General features: G+C 43.7%; 1 protein-coding gene across 4 annotated transcripts in view; it reads right to left on the reverse strand.

Moving 5' to 3' along the window:
* Positions 1-14,183: 14,183 nt before the first annotated feature.
* Positions 14,184-20,903, reverse strand: part of LOC138664030 (zinc finger protein 84-like) — a 54,036-nt gene continuing 47,316 nt past the window's right edge. For 2 of the 4 annotated variants that reach the window (XM_069750441.1, XM_069750437.1), the window contains 2 exons: positions 17,325-17,573; positions 14,184-15,553 (listed from right to left, as the gene is read on the reverse strand). In XM_069750441.1, coding sequence (XP_069606542.1) covers positions 14,292-15,545 — 1,254 coding nt within the window. In that variant the 5' untranslated portion in view covers positions 15,546-15,553; positions 17,325-17,573 and the 3' untranslated portion in view covers positions 14,184-14,291. Of the gene's footprint in view, positions 15,554-17,324; positions 17,574-17,755; positions 19,670-20,903 lie in introns of those variants that run through there. The other 2 variants (XM_069750439.1, XM_069750440.1) reach the window with 2 other exon arrangements.

A 20,903-nucleotide genomic window follows, 5' to 3' on the forward strand; every position in this document is an offset into this window, starting at 1 on the left:
TAGCAATCTGGCTCTAGTCTCTTGTTAAAGGGAACCTGTCACCCCGAAAATCGCGGGTGAGGTAAGCCCACCGGCATCAGGCGCTTATCTACAGCATTCTGTAATGCTGTAGATAAGCCCCCGATGTTACATAGTTACATATATATGTTACATAGTTATTAAGGTTGAAGGAAGACTATATGTCCATCTAGTTCAACCCATAGCCTAACCTAACATGTTGATCCAGAGGAAGGCAAAAAAAACCCATGTGCAAAGAGTAAAGCCCCCGATGTTACCTGAAAAAGGAGAAAAAGACGTTAGATTATACTCACCCGCTGCTGGTCAGGTCAGATGGGCGTCTCCGGTCCGCTGCGGCACCTCCCATCTTCTTTCCATGACGTCCTCTTCTGATCTTCAGCCACGGCTTCGGCGCAGGCGTACTTTGCTCTGCCCTCTTGAGGGCAGAGGATAGTACTGCAGTGCGCAGGCGCCGGAAAGGTCAGAGGCCCGGCGCCTGCGCACTGCAATACTTTGTCTGCCCTCAACAGGGCAGAGCAAAGTACGCCTGCGCCGGAGCCGTGGCTGAAGATCAGAAGAGGACGTCATGGAAAGAAGATGGGAGGCGCCGCAGCGGACCGGAGACGCCCATCTGACCTGACCAGCAGCGGGACCGCCCCTGGGTGAGTATAATCTAACGTCTTTTTCTCCTCTTTCAGGTAACATCGGGGGCTTATCTACAGCATTACAGAATGCTGCAGATAAGCCCCTGATGCCAGTGGGCTTACCTCACCCGCGATTTTTGGGGTGACAGGTTCCCTTTAATTGATTATTTAAGATAAATTGGCACTAGATCCTAGCAGATGCTTCCTATATATTCAGATCTGGCTTATGGAGAGCACGTGTGCAATATCTTTCTAAGTGCATGCAGTTAAACATTGAAGTTCGACAGGGCAAGAGACAGACAAGCTATGCCAGATATTCAACCAAACATGCTTCTTGTTATTATTTAGTATCAATTTCTTTGCTTCCTCTATGTTCTAGCTGCTACTTTCTTGCACATCTGCCGCCCTTTTACACAGTCTAGGCATTCTCTCCACCCAAGTCATTCTCTTCTATCCTCTCCATGTACAACATTCAGGCTTTACTGACATTTCTCAATCACTCCAAACCATCCACTACACCATACAGCACACAAAGTGATCACACAAAATCATTGAACCACCTGCTCTCTTTTTTTCTCCTACTTGTCACTGGCGACATCTCCCCTAATTCTGGGCCTCATTGCTCTAAAATTCATATTTCTCCTCCTGTTGCACATACAATGACTGCTAATCTCATCAACATTCAGTGCTCACCTTCTCCTGTCTCTCACAATTGTACCCTCTTGAACTCAAGGTCAACATGTAACAAATTCCCATACATCCACAACTTCTTCCTTTCTAATTCCCTTAACACCCTGGCTCTCACTGAAACCTGGATCCAGCAGCCGGACAACACCGTCGTTACTCCTCTCTCTGTCATACCTCCAGACCTTAGAGCAGACAAGGTGAAAGTATTGGTCTGCTCTTTTCATCACAACATTCTTTCCAGGTTATCCCCCTGTTACTTGCATGTTTCCTTCCTTTGGATTCCATACTGTTAGACTCTTTAAACTCTTTGTCACAACTCCGTTGTCTGGTATCCCAGGACCAGGGAGCTCATTCCCTGTCCCTAACGCTACGGGCACTCTAGCTTGCCCAGTTCCCCATATTACTTCTGATGGTGAAGATGCTAGGGCCACATACCTTGATGTAGCTACTGAATCCAACCTCAGTCTGTACCCCTACCCCACCCAGGGAGAAGAGGAGTAGGTTACACACTAAACACACTAACAAGGTAATACAAACAGGGTTAAATGAAAATACCAATTATACAAATATATTCACACAAACAACAAAGGTATACACCGGGGAGTGGTGGATGGGGTCAAATCAAAGTAGGAGTAGTGGAATTACCACACACCGAAAACCTAGCAACAGTCTCAGATAAATCCACAAAACACCTTCTCAAACAACAACCTCCAACCACTATCTATTCACCATGCAGCATGAGCTAGCTCTCGCATTGAATGCTTGCCAGGGCCCAGATCATATAAGAGATGAGAGTGGCTAACAGTGAACAGCTGAGCATCTAATTGCAGGAAAACTTCCAAGAGCTCTTAACTGAATAGATTAACCCCTGTACTGATAAAACAAACTTGCAGCATTTAATATGAAGGTGAAGTGCTTCTAATCAGTGCAGCAGGAGGAAAAATCAGACACTGCAGTCTTCTGACTCCTCTCTGTTGGGGTAAACCTGTGATACACTTTTCCATGCGAGTGCTGGATGTGTACTGCCCTCCAGACAAACCAACCAGTTCCTGGAATTGTCACATTATAATAATACATTGCAGTTGACCTGGATGAAGCAGCACCAGAAAGAATCGAATTGACAATGGGAACCCTGGCACAAGCTGCAAACATGTTTTCTACAGCATTGCTCAAAGTGTGGAGAGCATCAGTAGAGATAATTACAAATTCATGCTAAAAAACATAACTCTGCTCTGCATCTTGCCAAATAAGTTTACTTCACCACCCTCATCACATCACTATTCTACAGTCAAAAACAACTTTTAAACTCTCCACTCCTTCCTGCGCCCTAAAGTACAGGCTCCTGTCACCAACCTCACCGCTGACGATCTGGCCACTTATTTCCTACAAAAAAAATCAATCGTATAAGTCAGGACATTTTTGAACAATCCCCTCAGAGCTTGCATCCCATTGCTTTCCGCACCTCAAACTCACTTTCCAACTTTGAACCTGTCACAGAAGAAGTAGACTCCTTGCTTCTTCTTGACCTACAACCTGCAGCAGTGACCCTATTCCTTCAGATCTCCTTCAGTCCTTCTCCCCGGCTGTTCCTACCTACATAACTAAAATATTTATCCTCTTTCTTTCCTCCGGTATCTTCCCCTCTTCAAACACGCGGTCATAAATCCTTTACTTGAAAAAACATCCCTCGACTAGAGCTGCAGTGCTAAGTATAGACCTGTCTCTAATCTTCCCTTCGTTTCTAAACTCCTTAAATGCTGCATCCACTCTCATCCAATCAGCTATGTCTCAGATCACTCTCTTCTTAACTCTTTACAATCTGGTCTCCACTCTTTACACACTACTGAAACTGCCCTCACTAAAGACTCTAATGATCTAGTGACAGTGAAATCTGATGGCCACTACTCTTTGCTGATTCCCCTGGATTTTAATGCAGCATTCAACACTGTGGATCACCAGCTCCTCCTCACTATGCTCAACTCTCTCTGCCTCAAGGACACAATTCTCTCTTGTTTCTCCTCCTATGTTCTATCATCGTGCTGTGCCATTTTTCTGGAATGAACTACCCTGGACGATCCAATTAATACCTAGCCCCCCTCATTTTTAAGTGTGCTTTAAAAACACATCTCTTTTGATAGGCTTATAACCTCACTTCATTAATTTAACTTTTCCCTGTTCCCCCTTTCTAAATTTTACTCAGAATCTGGTCCCTTCTATTCATCTGTGTTCACAACCTTCATTCATCGAATATCATTTGGTAACTGTACTTAAGACACATACTGGCTGAACACCAGCTCATCCAGCTTATTTGAAATGCTCTATTATTATTAGAATGATGGCTGGACCATACATGACAAGCATGTTCTACCTATTGTGTCCCCCTATTTGCTTATAGATTATAGCTTGTGAGCAGGATCCTGTAACTGTTGAACTATGTGTTACTTTGTGATGTCTTTATTGTTTGTACATGTCCTCGCTTAATTGTAAAGTGCTGCGGATTATGTTGGCCCTATATAAATAAAATTATTATTTAATGTTAATAGCGGTTAAACTGTATGTTTACATTGTGATGATGTGTGTGCACTCAAATATTTCTCTCTATCACATCTCAAAGGGACAGAAGACTGTGTGAAAATTAAAGTTTAAAGGGAATATGTCACCAGGTTTTTCCCATACAAAGTAGGGCCAGCACCTGTAAGCCCTCATATAGAGTATTCTAGAATGATGTCTATATAGTTACATAGTTACATTGTTATTAAGGTTGAAGGAAGACTATAAGTCCATCTAGTTCAACCCATAGCCTAACCTAACATGCCTTAACATGTTGATCCAGAGGAAGGAAAAAAAAAACCCATGTGGCAAAGAGTAAGCTCCACATTGAGGAAAAAAATTCCTTCCCGACTCCACATACGGCAATCAGACAAGTTCCCTGGATCAACACCCTAACAAGGAATCTAGTGTATATACCCTGTAACATTATACTTTTCCAGAAAGATATCCTGTCCCCTCTTAAATTTAAGTAATGAATCACTCATTACAACATCATACGGCAGAGAGTTCCATAGTCTCACTGCTCTTACAGTAAAGAACCCGCGTCTGTTATTATGCTTAAACCTTTTTTCCTCCAGACGTAGAGGATGCTCCCTTGTCCCAGTCTCAGGTCTATGATTAAAAAGATCATCAGAAAGGTCTTTGTACTGTCCCCTCATATATTTATACATTAAAATAAGATCACCCCTTAGTCTTCGTTTTTCCAAACTAAATAGCCCCAAGTGTAATAACCTATCTTGGTATTGCAGACCTCCCCCCAATCCTCTAATTACCTTGGTCGCTCTTCTCTGCACCCGCTCTAGTTCAGCTATGTCTTTCTTATACACCGGAGACCAGAACTGTGCACAGTATTCTAAGTGTGGCCGCACTAGTGACTTGTATAGAGGTAAAATTATGTTCTCCTCATGAGCATCTATGACTCTTTTAATGCATCTGGAGCGCCCCCAGACACAGGGCCACGAGTTCTCACCGGGCCTCTCTGGTTCGGTTCTGAGGCTGTCACGTTGGCTAGACCCGGTCCACGACCCTGCTAAGGGGCGTCCAATAAAGGTGGTACAGTCTATCAGGGATTCGTGACGCCACCTGTGGTGTTCGGTCAGGGTGACCGACGCTGCTGTGGGGTCTACTGGGGTGATGGAATGGCAGCTGGATGGTATACCTTCCCACAGGTGAAGTATGTCCCCAGGGCTTCCCAGAAAGATGGATGGTGAGGGTGTGAGGTGCAGTCAATAACGAGGACAAAAGGTTGCAGTCCCTTTACCTCTTTACTGAAGACTTCAGGATCCTCAATCCAGAGAATGCTTAACAGGACTATCTGAGACCGGCCAGTCCGATGTGCCCATCCAGAGTTCCCTTTGCAGGTGGAAATCAGTGCCTACCACTAGCGCCTGTGTGTTGTAGTGCTACCCTGCTGAGCATTCGGAATAGTCCTCACAACTGCTGTTCTCGTTCGTTCGTTCTCTACAGCTCTCTCTCTCTTTAGTTCCAGATGTTACTAGTTTCTCGTCCCCCAGGTATGTTATGGCTAGGACGCACCCATATGACGGGAAGGCTCGGAGCTCTTCCGGGACCCTAGAGACGCCCCTCTCCATGCGTTGCCCCCTATGTCTTCATAGGAAATTTAAGGTGGACAGCCAACCTATAATTAACTGTCCTGCGGAGTTTGAAGTAAGGCCTAGAGTCAGTTACTCCCGCGGTGTTCCGGCCACCGGCTACGCGCCTCAGTAGGATGTTGCCTCGGTCTCACGGCATGACTCCTACTAGTTCTCCTTTGTGCTTGATCTCATTTCTCACTGTTCCACAATATCCTTCCCTTCGTGTCTCTCTCTTAGGATACCGCCGCGGGGTGTGCAGGCGCGTTTCCGTTACGTTCTGCTCTGTTCGCTAGGCACCTGCCAGGTTCCCACGCCTGACAGGTACCCCCCTGTGTCTTCTCCATGCAACACCCCCTGCCACGGGATGTTGCCTGAATCCAACCCAGTCAGCTTCTGACTAACTTCCTATCCAACCCCCAGTTTTACCAGTGTGAGGAGGGGCCCAATAAATAAAGCCTTTTGCTCCCCCTAGTGGCCGGAGTGTGAAGTGTAATGTGTACTGGTGATACCCGGTCAGTAGAATTCCTTCAGTGCCATCAGACGTACCATCACTCCCCTTAGTGGCAGACTGTCATACTGCAACGACCAGATCTCTGGGGCGCTGCACATCCCATTATTTTATTTGCCTTTGTAGCAGCTGCCTGACACTGGCCACTGAATATGAGTTTGCTATCCACCCATACACCCAGGTCTTTTTCATTGACGGTTTTGCCCAGAGCTTTAGAATTAAGCACATAATTATACATCTTATTACTTCTACCCAAGTGCATGACCTTACATTTATCCCCATTAAAGCTTATTTGCCATTTATAAGCCAAAGCTTCTAGTTTACATAAATCATCCTGTAATATAAAATTGTCCTCCCCTGTATTGATTACCCTGCAGAGTTTATTGTCATCTGCAAATGTTGAAATTCTACTCTGAATGCCCCCTACAAGGTCATTAATAAATATGTAAAAAAGAAGAGGGCCCAATACTGACCCCTGTGGTACCCCACTGCTAACCGCTACCCAGTCCGAGTGTGCTCCATTACTAACCACCCTTTGTTTCCTATCCCTGAGCCAGGTCTTAACCCACTTACACATATTTTCCCCTATCCCCATTATTCTCATTTTATGTATCAACCTTTTGTGTGGCACCGTATCAAAAGCTTTTGAAAAGTCCATATACACTATGTCCACTGGGTTCCCTTGTTCCAGTCCATAACTTACCTCTTCATAGAAGCTGATCAGATTAGTCTGACAGGAATGGTCCCTAGTAAACCCGCGCTGATACTGGGTCATGAGGTTATTCCTCTTCAGATACTCCAGTATAGCATCCCTTAGAATGCCCTCCAGGATTTTACCCACAGTAGAGGTTAAGCTTACTGGCCTATAATTTCCGAGTTCAGTTTTTGTCCCCTTTTTGAATATTGGCACCACATTTGCTATATGCCAGTCCTGTGGTACAGACCCTGTTATTATGGAGTCTTTAAAGATTAAAAATAATGGTCTATCAATGACTGTACTTAATTCCTGCAGTACTCGGGGGTGTATCCCATCCAGGCCCGGAGATTTGTCAATTTTAGTGATTTTTAGACGCCGCCGCACTTCTTGCTGGGTTAAGCAGGTGACATTTAATGGGGAATTTTTATCACTAGTCATTTTGTCTGCCATGGGATTTTCTTTTGTAAATACTGATGAAAAAAAGTCATTTAGCATATTGGCTTTTTCCTCATCCTCATCCACCATTTCACCCAGACTATTTTTAAGGGGGCCAACACTATCATTTTTTAGTTTCTTACTATTTATGTAGTTAAAGAATATTTTGGGATTATTTTTACTCTCTCTGGCAATGACTCTCTCTGTCTCAATATTTGCTGCCTTGATTTGCTTTTTACAGAATTTATTTAATTTTTTTGTATTCATTTAATGCCTCCTCACTACCTACTTCCTTTAATTCTCTAAATCCCAGTTAATTGCACCAAGATCATCTCTCATCCTTTGGAAATTTGCCCTCCTGAAGTTTAGTGTCCTTGTAACCCCTCTATTACACATCTTATTAAAGGATACATGAAAACTTATTATTTTGTGATCGCTATTCCCCAAGTGACCCCCAACCCTTTTATTTGCTATGCGGTCTGGCCTGTTGGTTAATATTAGGTCTAGCAGTGCCCCCCTTCTTGTTGGGTCCTGAACCAGTTGTGAAAGGTAATTATCTCTCATAGTTGTCAAAAACCGATTACCTTTGCTGGAACTGCAGGTTTCTGTTCCCCAATCTAGTTCAGGGTAGTTGAAGTCCCCCATAATAATGACTTCTCCTTGAGTCGCAGCTTCATCTATTTGCTTTACAAGGATATTCTCCATTGCTTTGATTATTTTTGGAGATTTATAACAAACCCCTATCAGTAATTTATTATTTTTCCCCCTTCCCTTATCTCCACCCACAGGGACTCTACATTTTCATTAAATTCACCTATATTATCATGCAGGATGGGTTTTAAGGACGATTTTACATATAGACACCCCCTTCCCCGTCGCCTATCCATTCGGTCATTTCTGAACAGGCTATAGCCCTGCAAGTTAACAGCCCAGTCATGGCTCTCATCTAGCCATGTTTCAGATATCCCCACCATGTCATAAGTATGCTCCAACAACATTAGTTCTAATTCGTCCATTTTGTTGGCGAGGCTTCTGGCATTAGTATACATGCACTTGATGTTCCTCTCTGTACCTCTATTCTTTCTTAAATTATTAACTGTTCTGACCCCACCCCCCATGCCACCGCCACCCCCAACTTTCTTATTTGTGCCCAGGTCTCTGTCTGCACTATCTTCCCCTCCTATAAAGTGAATACCCTCCCCCCCCAATCCCTAGTTTAAACACTCCTCCAGCCTTCTAGCCATTTTCTCCCCCAACACAGCTGCACCTTCCCCATTGAGGTGCAGTCCATCCTTAGCATAGAATCTGTAGCCAACTGAGAAGTCAGCCCAGTTCTGCAGGAACCCAAACCCCTCCTTCCTACACCAATTCTTAAGCCACTTATTAACCTCCCTAATCTCCCGTTGCCTCTCTGGCGTGGCACGTGGTACAGGCAGTATTTCAGAAAATACGTTGGAGGTCCTTGCTTTCAGCATGCAGCCCAATTCCATGAAATCATCTTTAAGGACCTTCCACCTACCTCTAACTTTGTCATTTGTGCCAATGTGCACCATGACCGCTGGGTCCTCACCAGCCCCTCCCAATATTCTGTCCACCCGATCAGCGATGTGTCGGACTCGAGCGCCAGGTAGGCAGCACACCGTTCGACGATCCCTGTCTTTGTGACAGATTGCCCTATCTGTTCCCCTAATAATTGAGTCGCCCACTACCAGCACCTGTCTGGCCTGCCCTGCTCTCCTATTTCCCTCCTTACTGGAGCAGTCACTCCTCCGGCTTTCAGAGGACATGCCTGGCTGCAGCAGTGCTACCCCTGTACTGGCACCCCCCCTCATCTGCCAACTTAGCAAACTTATTGGGGTGTTCCAGATCAGGACTAGCCTCCCTGGCACTCTTCCCTCTACCCTGCTTTCTAACTGTCACCCAGCTTGCTGCTCCACTGTCCTGCAGCTCCATCCTACCATCCCCCACCTCATCTATCCCATTGAGCGTCTGCTCCGTGAGCAGAAGACTCCTCTCCATATTGTCTATGGATCTCAGTGTTGCCAGCTGCACATTTAGATTCAGAATCTGTGTTTCCAAATGCACAACATGCTCACATCTTGCACAGCAGTATGCACCCTCGACTGGCTGCTCAAGGATTGCATACATGTGGCAAGATGTGCACTGGATGGCATTAACAAGAGTGGAGCACATTTCCTAATGGGGATTGCACCAGACAGAACAGTTAAATAAAAATAATAAAAAATGAATACAAAGTATTAATAAAAAACAGACAGCAATTCCTCCCTTCGAAACTCCCTGACTCCAAAGTCACTGAATCACAAGTCACACTTACCGCTGTTCACACTCAGCTCGCTCACACTCGTTATGCTGAAGATTTATAGATTTTTTTTTTCTATAGTTCCCCTCAACAGCAATCCACCTTGCAGTTCAAATGCACTTCCAAAAAGGACTTGAGCCCCAAACAGCTGCCCCTTATAAACCCTTAATTATGAGCCCCCACCCTAAGTTAACCCCTTATGAATATAGCTACTCCCAATTCAGCAACTCATACCAATTCACACAGGTATTTATTAAAGGCTTTCCAAATACCTCTTCACTGTATCACAAGTCACACTTACCGCCGTTCACACTTACGCTCAGCTCACACTCGCTATGCTGAAGATTTATAGATTTTTTTTTTCTATAGTTCCCCTCAACAGCAATCCACCTTGCTGTTCAAATGCACTTCCAAATGTGCATAGCATAACACAAACAAAAAAAAGAACTTTTATTGCACTCAACTACGGTGCGGTCCAGTCCAATTGGTGTCATTGGGCTAGATTTGGCACCTTGTTTCTTCTTGCGATTACCATCCTCCTTCTTGTGTCGTGAGGATGACACGTCCTACGTCATCCACACAGTGTTCTCCATCACTCTCCTGCAGAGCAAAGTCCTGTAGTAGTGAGCATGTGCCGCCATTTCTCCTGCATTTCAGTACTTTGCTCTGCCCTCAGCAATGAAGAGAGAAGTGTGTCTGTGCAGGTGCGTGATGGAGAAAGTTGTGTGGATGATGTAGGACACATCATCCACGCAAAGTAATAAGGAGGACAGTGATTGCAAGAGTGGAGGCGCTGGATTAACACCAGTGACACCTACCGGACCGAACTGCGCCGTAGGTTCCTGGATTTCTCTTCTCACGAAGTGAAGCAGTTGGAAAGTTTATTTAGACTTAAAGTTAAATAAAAAAAGAATTCGGGAGAGAAATGAAATAAATAAATGGCCCATGGAGACCCTCATTCTGGATAGATAGAAACATTCTGCAATGGGGTTATCCTGGACATTTTTTCTTCTATGGGGTGTGGGATAGTGCTCACCGCATGTGTTGGGGGGACACTCGCTTGGCAACGGGATACACTCAGACAGGTACGGTTTATTCATTTAAACAGTCTATGCTGTTTATTAAAGAATCATAAACCGTATTACACACAGTCCATTACACACTGTGTCAGGACATCACATTAAGTTGCACATCAAAGTGTAGTTTGCAGCAACTAAACATGCTGGTCCTCTTCTGACCAGTTGCCTTGGGTTACCACACAGTTCATAGTACATAACAAGCACCAACAGTCTGTATAGGTACCTTACGGGAGCTCCTGCTCCACCTGCTGACTCCTCGTCAGTCCTCTCTCCTGGGGAAACTGCCTTACGGGGTTCACCAACTTACCTGGCAGGCAGGGCTGCCACTAGGAATTTCAGGGCCCCATACTGTAAACATTTTTGGGCCCCCTTGAGACTCCGCCCAGGCTCTACCCCAGCTCCACCTCCACCCCTCAAATCTTCCACAGTCCCACCACCCACTCTTGGAAAAACTCCACTTCTGCACCACGTCCTCACCAATCACACATTAACAGTTCCAAGATCATTTATATAGCCATCAGCTTTTGTTCTGGCCAAAAGAATTTTAAGCCGCCACCATGACAAGGTAGACTCTAGCCTATTAAACCTTTGTTAAAATACCCAATACTTTTTAGGTATATTTTTCTTTTTCTTTAAGAATGAGTCACATGCGTTTTTTTTTTTTTAAATAAATTGAAACCAGATTGTGCCTTTTTTTATAATCTGTATTTCTGATTGCAGATTATGGTATTCTACTTTCTGTAGACTTATGGAAGCGGTTGGTGGATATCGGTCTGCACTTGGACTGCGCTGCATGGATGGGCCACGGGTCTCCTGCCTAGAACTCAGCAGCCTCACAGCATGTACATATGAGGATGCAGGCCGGGAGATCAGTGCCAGTCCATCCACTGCAGAGCGAGCCCAGACCAATTTTCCAAATAAAGATGTTTCCCAATAATATATACCTACTTTTTATTTTTCTATCAACATGGCCATGTGAAGGCTTGTTTTTAGCAGGACAAGTTGTACTTTTGATCGACAGGATTGGTTTTACCAAATAGTGTACTGGAAAATGGGAAAAAAATTGTGCAGTGAAATTGCAAAAAAAGTGGAATTCTACAATTGCTTTTCGTAGTTTTCATTACCATGTTCACCAAATGCTAAAGCTGAACTGCCATTATGATTCTCCAGGTCATTACGAGTTCGTAGATACCCTATATGTATAGATTATTTATTTATGTGGTGAAAAAAAAATCAAAGTTGTCAAAAGAGAAAAAAGAAGTCATTTTCTGAGACCCGTAATGTTTCCATTTTTTGTGATCTGAGCCTGGTTAGTCAAGCATTAAGGGAGATCACCCCATTTGTTCCTGCCTATCCGCAGAGGTTGGCACCCCTTCAAAACGCAATTGGAGCCGCCGCTCCTTGTCAACTAGCCATGGTCATCATCGCTGCACCCTCCTCAACCTCATCCTGTTGGTGCAGCCTCTCCTCACTCCCATAAGCAGCCTCCACCTGCCGGATGCAGCCTCCCCCAGCCAGATGCAGAATTCCCTCAGCAGCCTCACCCTGCCAGATGCAGCCACCTCAGTAGCCTCACTTCTCCTCACCTCAGCAGCCTCCCATCTCACCTCAGCTGCCTCCCCTCTCCTCACCTCAGCAGCCTCCTCACCGCAGCAGCCACTCACCTCAGCAGCCTCCCCTCATCTCAGCAGCCTCTCCTCACCTCACCAGCCTCCTCTACTCAGCAGCCTCCCCTATCCTCACCTCAGCAGCCTCCCCTCATCTCAGCAGCCTCTCCTCACCTTAGCAGCCTCCCCTCACCTCAGCAGCCTCCCCTATCTTCAGCAGCCTCCTCACATCAGCAGCCTCTCCTCACCTCAGCAGCGTCCCCCCACCTCAGTAGCCTCCTCTCACCTCAGCAGCCTCCCCTATCCTCACCTCAGCAGCCTCCCCTCTCCTCAGCAGCCTCTCATATCCTCCCCTTAGCAGCCTCCCCTCTCCTCACTCACATCAGCAGACTCCCGTCTCCTCTCACCTCACTCTTCTCTACAGCTTCCTCTGAGTCCTCACACACTGCCCACCTCCTCTCCCTGCTCACCGCCGACTTCAGTATCTTCTCCTGTCTCCCACAAACATGACATGCTGCTCTGCAGTCTGCTCCTACATTAAGAAGAGCGCGCAGCGAGTCACATGACTGGCGACAGGACCATGATGCCTTGGGCCTGCTGCTGCTTAAAGGTATAGCACCCATTTCTGGATGCCAGATGCACTAACAACACTGTAGCTGTATTTTTACATCACCGCAGTGTCGCAGCGTTTTTATGTATCTGGCTTGCAGCGGCCATGAACTATTGCACCTGGGCCCTGACCAGCAGTAGCAAGGGGGGAGGGCCCAGGCTGCCAGCGCATCCGGGCCCTTCTTTTTGCTACTGTTCATCGGGCCCCATACAGTAGTAAGGGCAGTAATGCCCTGATGGCAGCCCTGCTGGCAGGCACACATCAGTCAGTCCAGACCCACCGAAGGACGGTAGCTTCCCCACACAGCAGCCATCACCGACTCTGCACACATGGCCTGTGTGCTCTTTTCAGGACTTCTGTCCCCACCTGGGACCGTTCAACACATAGGCCCCCAAGTCCAAGTCTCCCTATGTGCTCATCAGGGATCCAGTCCTATGCCCATGACCTCCCAACACAGAGCCCTTCCAGGATCACGGCCTCTCCAGGTGCTCTCCAGGATGTCTGTCCCTGGCTGGGACCATCCAACACACAGGCTCCAGGTCCAAGCCCCACCACGTGATATTCAGGAAGTTAGCACTCCCAACACATAGGCTTCCAGGACCTACCAGCACAGAACCATTCAGTTCCACACTCAGCGCCATGTGACCCATCCCCTGTTCACATTATATACTTGTAACCACTCCCATAAATGGGTGGTGTGTGTGTGGCTAGTTCGACCCACCCAGCTCTCATAACTAGCCCTGCCAGCCTCCCTTCACAATTATACAATCAACACAATTACTTGTGGGACTACAGGTCCCAGAACATCCTTACTTCAGGCTGACAGTGCAGAGTATCTTCCTCTGCGACACACATACCGGCCATTCACAATAATGCCGGACTTTGTCTCATTACCACAGTTATGCCTGCGACTGCCATGCATTCCTATGGTCTCAATACACCTCCATGAGAATTCTTGGGAGACCATGCAGCATCCCCTACCTGTAACAGGGGTCACTGCATCACAGGGTCTAAACAAGTATCGGTAGGTAGTTAAGTCAGTGCGATTTATACTGCCTGAGCAGTGTAATTTATATTGCATGACTAGTGAGACAAGCCTGCTAGATACACTGATATCCAGTGTAGGCACTGAAAATAAGAGTCATTTGCAGAGTTCTTTTCACTACTCATGCAATGTAAATCGCACTAACACAGTGCGCCTGAACTGAGCTAGGCAGAGGGGAGTCGGTTGTTAATGAACATGAATTGACAGAGTAGAGCAGAAGAGAAAGGACTGCTATGTCAATGTGACGACAAAGGAGGTGAGAGAATTGCCTCCAGGAGCGATTCTGTAACTGCATTGAGCCAAGAGAAACCAGCACATGGCAGAACAAGCAGGTAGCCACCTACTGATATATGAATACGGCTTCGCCCAAGTGTCAGTGCTTGGAAGTCAATAAAACTAGTTGTCAGATTTAAACATTTTCTTTATTCTGAACATAACAATTACATCTTGTTTGTAATCTCTGATGCATATTGACATTAATTTTAGCATTATTATAGTTTACACATTCAGAATATCATCATGGCTTCTCCTCTTTGTGACGTATCTGATGTCTAACAAGATGTGATTTCTGGTTAAAATATTTCCCACATGCCGAACATAAATATGGCTTTGCTCCTGTGTGACTTCTCTGATGTGTAACAAGATGTGATTTTTGGTTAAAAGATTTCCCACATTCTGAACATGAAAATGGCTTCTCCCCTGTGTGAATTCTTTCATGTGCAGCAAGGTGTAATTTAGCATTATAACTTTTCCCACATTCAGAACATAAATATGGCTTCTCTCCTGTGTGAATTTTCTGATGTCTAATAAGAAGTGCTTTGTGGCTAAAATATTTCTCACATTCAGTACATGAATATGGCTTCTCGCCTGTGTGAACTCTTCGATGTATAACAAGATTTGATTTGTGGATAAAACACTTTTCACATTCAGAACATGAATATGGCTTCTCCCCTGTGTGAATTCTACGATGTGTAGCAAGATGTGATTTCTGATGAAAACATTTCCCACATTCTGAACATACAAATGGCTTCTCTCCTGTGTGAAGTCTCTGATGGACTGTAAGATCTGATTTACGATTATAACATTTCTGACATTCAGGACACGAATATGGTTTCTCTCCTGTGTGAATTTTCAGATGTGCTTCAAGAATTGATTTCTGGTGAAAACATTTCCCACATTCTGAACATAAAAATGGCTTCTCCCCTGTGTGAATTCTCTGGTGGGTAGCAAGCTCTGATTTCTGATTATAACATTTCTGACATTCAGAACATGAATACGGTTTCTCCCCTGCATGAATTCTCTGATGCGCTTCAAGATCTGATTTCTGGTTAAAACCTTTCCCACACTCTGAACATGAAAATGGTTTCTGACATGTGTGACGTTTCTCATGTTCAACAAGATGTGATCTCTTTTTAAAACATCTCCCGCACTTAGAACATAAAAATGGTTTCTCCCCTGTGTGGGTTTTTTGGTGGTAAACAAGATTTGGTTTACGAGTGTAACATTTCCCACATTGTGAACATGAATAGGAATTCTTCCTCTTGTGAGATGTTTGATGTTCAACATTTCTTCTGTTATTTTTCTTTTTCTTAACATTCTGTGATGAATCAGAAGATAGGAGTTGTTGACAATCAGTAGATGATAGATTTTCCCTTGGAGAGGCTAGAGTTATACTTGCAGTAATGACGTGATCTGTACATTTCTCTTGTGTGAACCCACGATCATCCACATTAATATTAGAAGAAATCTCATGTTCTTTTGAACGATTCATACAGTCACCTGCCAAAAGAAAAATGAAGTTGTTTTTTTTCCATTTTAAAATAATATAAACATAATGTGAAATGGATATTTTATAACATCGCTATATAAAAATATCCATACAAATTGCAAGGCATGCAACAGAATTCAATTTACTGATTAAGGATGTCATACACTTTAACCCTTTCACGACATGCGCCATACTAGTATGGCGCATGTAGTGTCTCCCCCTTTGATGTGGGCTCTGGCGGTGAGTCCACATCTTTCCCTGCACGTCAGCTGTTTTGAACAGCTGACATGTGCCCGGAACAGCAGCAGGTGGAACCGCGATTCACCCACGGCTATTAACCTGTTAAATGTCGCTGTCAAACGCTAACAGCAGCATTTAACATACGCTTCCCCCAATCGCGCTGGAAATCTGCCCATCTGTCACCCCGTCACGTGATTGCGGGTCACCGATGGGTTGGCACTGCTGGATTGCTATGAGCGCCGACCACCGAAAGGTATTCTGCTACATACAGGCAATCTGATCATCGCTTGTATGTAGCAGAGCCGATCCCATGGAGACTATTGAAGCATGCCAAAAGTAAAAAATGTTTTTAAAAATATAAAAAAAATAAAAGTTTAAATCACCCCCTTCAAAATAAAACAATTAAAAAAAAAAAAAAAAAAAAAAAAATCAAACATACACATATTTGGTATCGTCATCTTCAGAATAGCTGGATTTATCAATATGCAAAAAGAATTAACCCGATCACTAAACAGAATAACAAGAAAAAAATTCAAAATGACAGTAATACGTTTTTTTTTGGTCGCCGCAACATTGCAATAAAATGAATAACGGGCGATCAAAAGATCGTATCTACACTAAAATGGTATTATTAAAAATGTGAGCTTGGCAGGCAAAAAATAAGCCCTCACCCAACCTGAGATCACGAAAAATGGAGACACTACAGGTCTCGGAAAATGGCGCAATTTTTTTTTTTGTAACAAGTTTTAGATTTTTTTTCTCCACTTAAATAAAAAAAGAACATAGACATGTTTGGTGTCCATGAACTCGTAATGCCCTGGAGAATCATAAGGGTAGGTCAGTTTTAGCATTTGGTGAACATGCTAAAAAAAAAATCCAGAAAAACGTTGTGGCATTGCACTTTTTTGTAATTTCACCGCACTTTGAATTTTTTTTCCAGTTTTTGAGTACATGGTATAGTAAAACCAATGGGGTCATTGAAAAGTACAACTTGTACTGCAAGAAACAAGCCCTCACATGGCCACATTGAGGGAAAAATAAAAAAAGTTATCTCTCTGGGAAGAAGGGGAGCGAAAAACAGAAAGGGGTTAAAGAACTGTTAGCCTCTAGTGACCTCTCCCCATCAGTAGTGTAGCTACCGGGGTGGTAGAAGAGCAGTCACCCAGAGCTATGCTACTGTTAACTGTATCGATGCGCTATGAGGCCAGTGAGTGGGGCAGGGGGCGCAGGGGCAGCACCTGGCCCCCTGACCATCATCGCAAATTCAACTGTATCAGCTGGATTCCGATACAGTTGAAAGCAATGACTAGAGAGGGAGCATCACGTTCAATCGCCCATCATTCCCTCACTGCGCCTGATGTCACCGATGCAGACACTGACAGCCAAGGCGATTGCTACACGACACCCGCAGTGCTGAGATGTGCGGTCACTCGGATCAGTGGAGGAATGAGGAGGGGAGGTGAATATTGTGCCGATGGGGAGTTTGATTTGATTTCAAAGTGTGAAATTTCCCATATTCTGAACATGAATAGGACTTCTTACCCTTCTGAGATCTTAGATGTTTAATATTTCTTCGGTTATTTTTATTTTTCTTAACATTCTTAACATTCTGTGATGAATCAGAAGCTACGAGTTGTTGAACATCAGCAGATGGTAGATCATTCCTTGGATAGGTTGAAGTTATATTTGGAGTAATGATGTGCTCTGTATATGTCTTTTGTGTGAAGCCACGATCATCTAGTTTAAAATGAGAAGATATCACATGTCCCTTTGACCGACTGATACAGTCACCTGGCAAAAGTAAAATAAAAGTTTTTTTTCCCCACTTTAAAATAATATTATCATAATGTGATATGGATATTTTATAACATCGCTATATAAAAATGTTCATACGAATTGCCATGCATGCAGCAGAATCCAATTTACTGATTAAGGTTCTCATACACTTTAAAGAATTGTTAGCTTCTACTGACCTCTCACCATACAAGCTTCATTCAGCCAAAATGCATGTTTTTTGAATGGGGATGAGGGAAGAAGCTGATATCATACACCTCTGCATTACTCAATCTCCCATAAGAATAAAAAATAACAAGAAAAGTTAAATTTTTATTTGCCCTATTCTTTTTTTACCAACATCATCTGTTCGGGAAAAGATGCGTCTTCCAGCCTAAATTGATGGATTTGGCAGATATTACTCTAATGTGTATAATATCTTTAAAAAAAAAAAAAAAAAAAAGTCTATACCTCAGATCAAGGACCAGAGAATAATCATAATGACCCACCTAACTACTTTCTCACAAGCTTCCTCTTCTGAATGTTTCTCTCCTTCTTTGTTGAGTGTAGGAGAATAATGCATCTGCATCGGTAGATTTATATCTGGCCCTCAGAAATGTGAACATGTTGACCTTATTTTCTACAATATATTTTTAATTTTCGAGTCCAGATTATTGTACCTGACCTACTCTATAAAAAATGGGGAAGACATTGATTGCTGATGGGCTGGGGACTGTAAAGAACGTTATTGTTATTTCATTTTTATTGTACTTTACTTCACCTTACTGTAGCTGGTGATCAATTTGGATAGACAGATTCCTACTTGCCAATTTTTTTGAAGCTTCAAATGATGTACATGTCACAAGTTTTAAAGTCCAGTGTATGGTTGCAGAAGCCATTCTGATGAACTTAGCCTCAAAATAAACACAGGTAGTCAGGTAGTGATCATAATGGTGTGCAATTAAGAAGTTTCCTAATAATCGTGGTGCCACAACACTACATTAATTGATTTATTAGTGGAATTTGTGACATCTCTGCTATTACTCACCTGAGTGTATAGCTATAGGAATGTCCAGTTTGAATGTGAATGGACAATTATCCAACAGGGGCAGACATATCATTTGTGCAACCTGTTTTGCTACATAGGGGCCCGAGAGGTAAGAGGGTTCATTCATATCTACAGAATAGGTGGAATTTTGCATTATGATTATTGGACTGTAAAGAATCAATATACTGTTCTTGCACAGGGACGCTCTCCTGACTGTGTCCACCAGTGCCATCCAACAGTGGACTGGGCTGGAAGAATGGTCCTCCAACCAACTTCCTGGGTCAGTTCATGAGTAAAGTCAAAGCACTGAACATGTAATCGCTTAAAAATTATTATTTTTTTCTAAATTACTAAAATATACCACAATGAAAGAAAAAAAGTGATTCGCACTGCTAGAACCATAATAGCCTAGTTTGCCAGCTCCGTGTTTAATACTTCTGCAAGCATGTAACCTGAGACGTCAGGTGCTCACCAAGAGGAAACAGAGTACTAGAAGTCCAAGTATGTAGAAAGCAGAGGTGGCACTAGAAAATCCATGCTTTATTGAAGAAACACAAACGGTTAAAACATCTTCAATGGGAGAATAGGAGATGGAGTATGCGAGTGACAATGGCTGTTGCGTTTCTACGGGTCAACTGTAAAATATACACCAAGCCAGTGTGACAAACACTCAAATATAATTATATTGCATTGTAGGTTTATAACAATCTCCAAAACATCATACCATGCATGATAGCATAGACCCAAGTAATATCTTTAAGCATTATACAAAATGCCTAGAAGGTCCCTACATAAATCCTAGATAGTTCCTGCTTGTCTGTGGAGGTTGGTACCCTAGACAGTACGATTTTTTGGCGCCAATGTAATTATACTTGAGTGTTTGTCACGCAGGGTTCGTGTATATTTTAGTCATTTAGAAATAAAAATAATTTCTAAGAGATTGCATGTTTACAAACTATTACTTACTCCATAGTCTTTTAGACACATTTCCTTAAAATTAAAACAAAGTGAACCGCGTATGAAACCTTCATATATACAGTGGGTACGGAAAGTATTCAGACCCCTTTAAATTTTTCACTCTTTGTTTCATTGCAGCCATTTGGTAAATTCAATAAAAAGTTCATTTTTTTCTCATTAATGTACACTCTGCACCCCATCTTGATTGAAAAAAAAACAGAAATGTAGACATTTTTGCAAATTTAATAAAAAAGAAAAACTGAAATATCACATGGTCATAAGTATTCAGACCATTTGCTCAGACACTCATATTTAAGTCACATGCTGTCCATTTCCTTGTGATCCTCCTTGAGATTGTTCTACTCCTTCATTGGAGGCCAGCTGTGTTTAATTAAAGTGATAGGACTTGATTTGGAAAGGCACACACTTGTCTATATAAGACCTCACAGCTCACAGTGCGTGTCAGACCAAATGAGAATCATGAGGTCAAAGGAACTGGCCAAGGAGCTCAAAGACAGAATTGTGGCAAGGCACAAATCTGGCCAAGGTTACAACCGAATTTCTGCAGTACTCAAGGTTCCTAAGAGCACAGTGGCCTTAAATGGAAGACGTTTTGGACCACCAGAAGTCTTCCTAGACCTGACCGTCCAGCCAAACTGAGCAATCATGGGAGAAGAGCCTTGGTAAGAGAGGTAAAGAGGAACCCCAAGATCACTGTGGCTGAGCTCCAGAGATGCAGTAGGGAGATGGGAGAAAGTTACACAAAGTCAACTATCACTACAGCCCTCCACCAGTCAGGCCTTTATGGCAGAGTGGCCTGACGGAAGCCTCTCCTCAGTGCAAGACATATGAACGCCGCAAAGTTTGCTAAAAAACACACGAAGGACTCCCAGACTATGAGAAAATAATATTCTCTGTTCTGATGAGATAAAGATATACTTTTTTGGTGATAATTCTAAGCGGTAAGTGTGGAGAAAACAAGGCACTGCTCATCACCTGCCCAATACAATCCCAACAGTGAAACATGGTGGTGGCAGCATCATGCTATGGGGGTGTTTTTCAGCTGCAGGGACAGGACGACTGGTTGTCACTGAAGGAAATATGAATGCGGCCAAGTACAGAGATATCCTAGATGAAAACCTCTTCCAGAATGCTCCGGACCTCAGACTTGGCCAAAGGTTCACCTTCCAACAAGACAATGACCCTAAGCACACAGCTAAAATAACAAAGGAGTGGCTTCAGAACAACTCTGTGGCCATTCTTGACTAGCCCAGCCAAAGCCCTGACCTAAACCCAATTTAGCATCTCTGGAGAGACCTGAAAATGGCTGTCCACCAACATTC

Source organism: Ranitomeya imitator, chromosome 2, assembly GCF_032444005.1.
Source record: "Ranitomeya imitator isolate aRanImi1 chromosome 2, aRanImi1.pri, whole genome shotgun sequence".
NCBI lineage: Eukaryota > Metazoa > Chordata > Amphibia > Anura > Dendrobatidae > Ranitomeya > Ranitomeya imitator.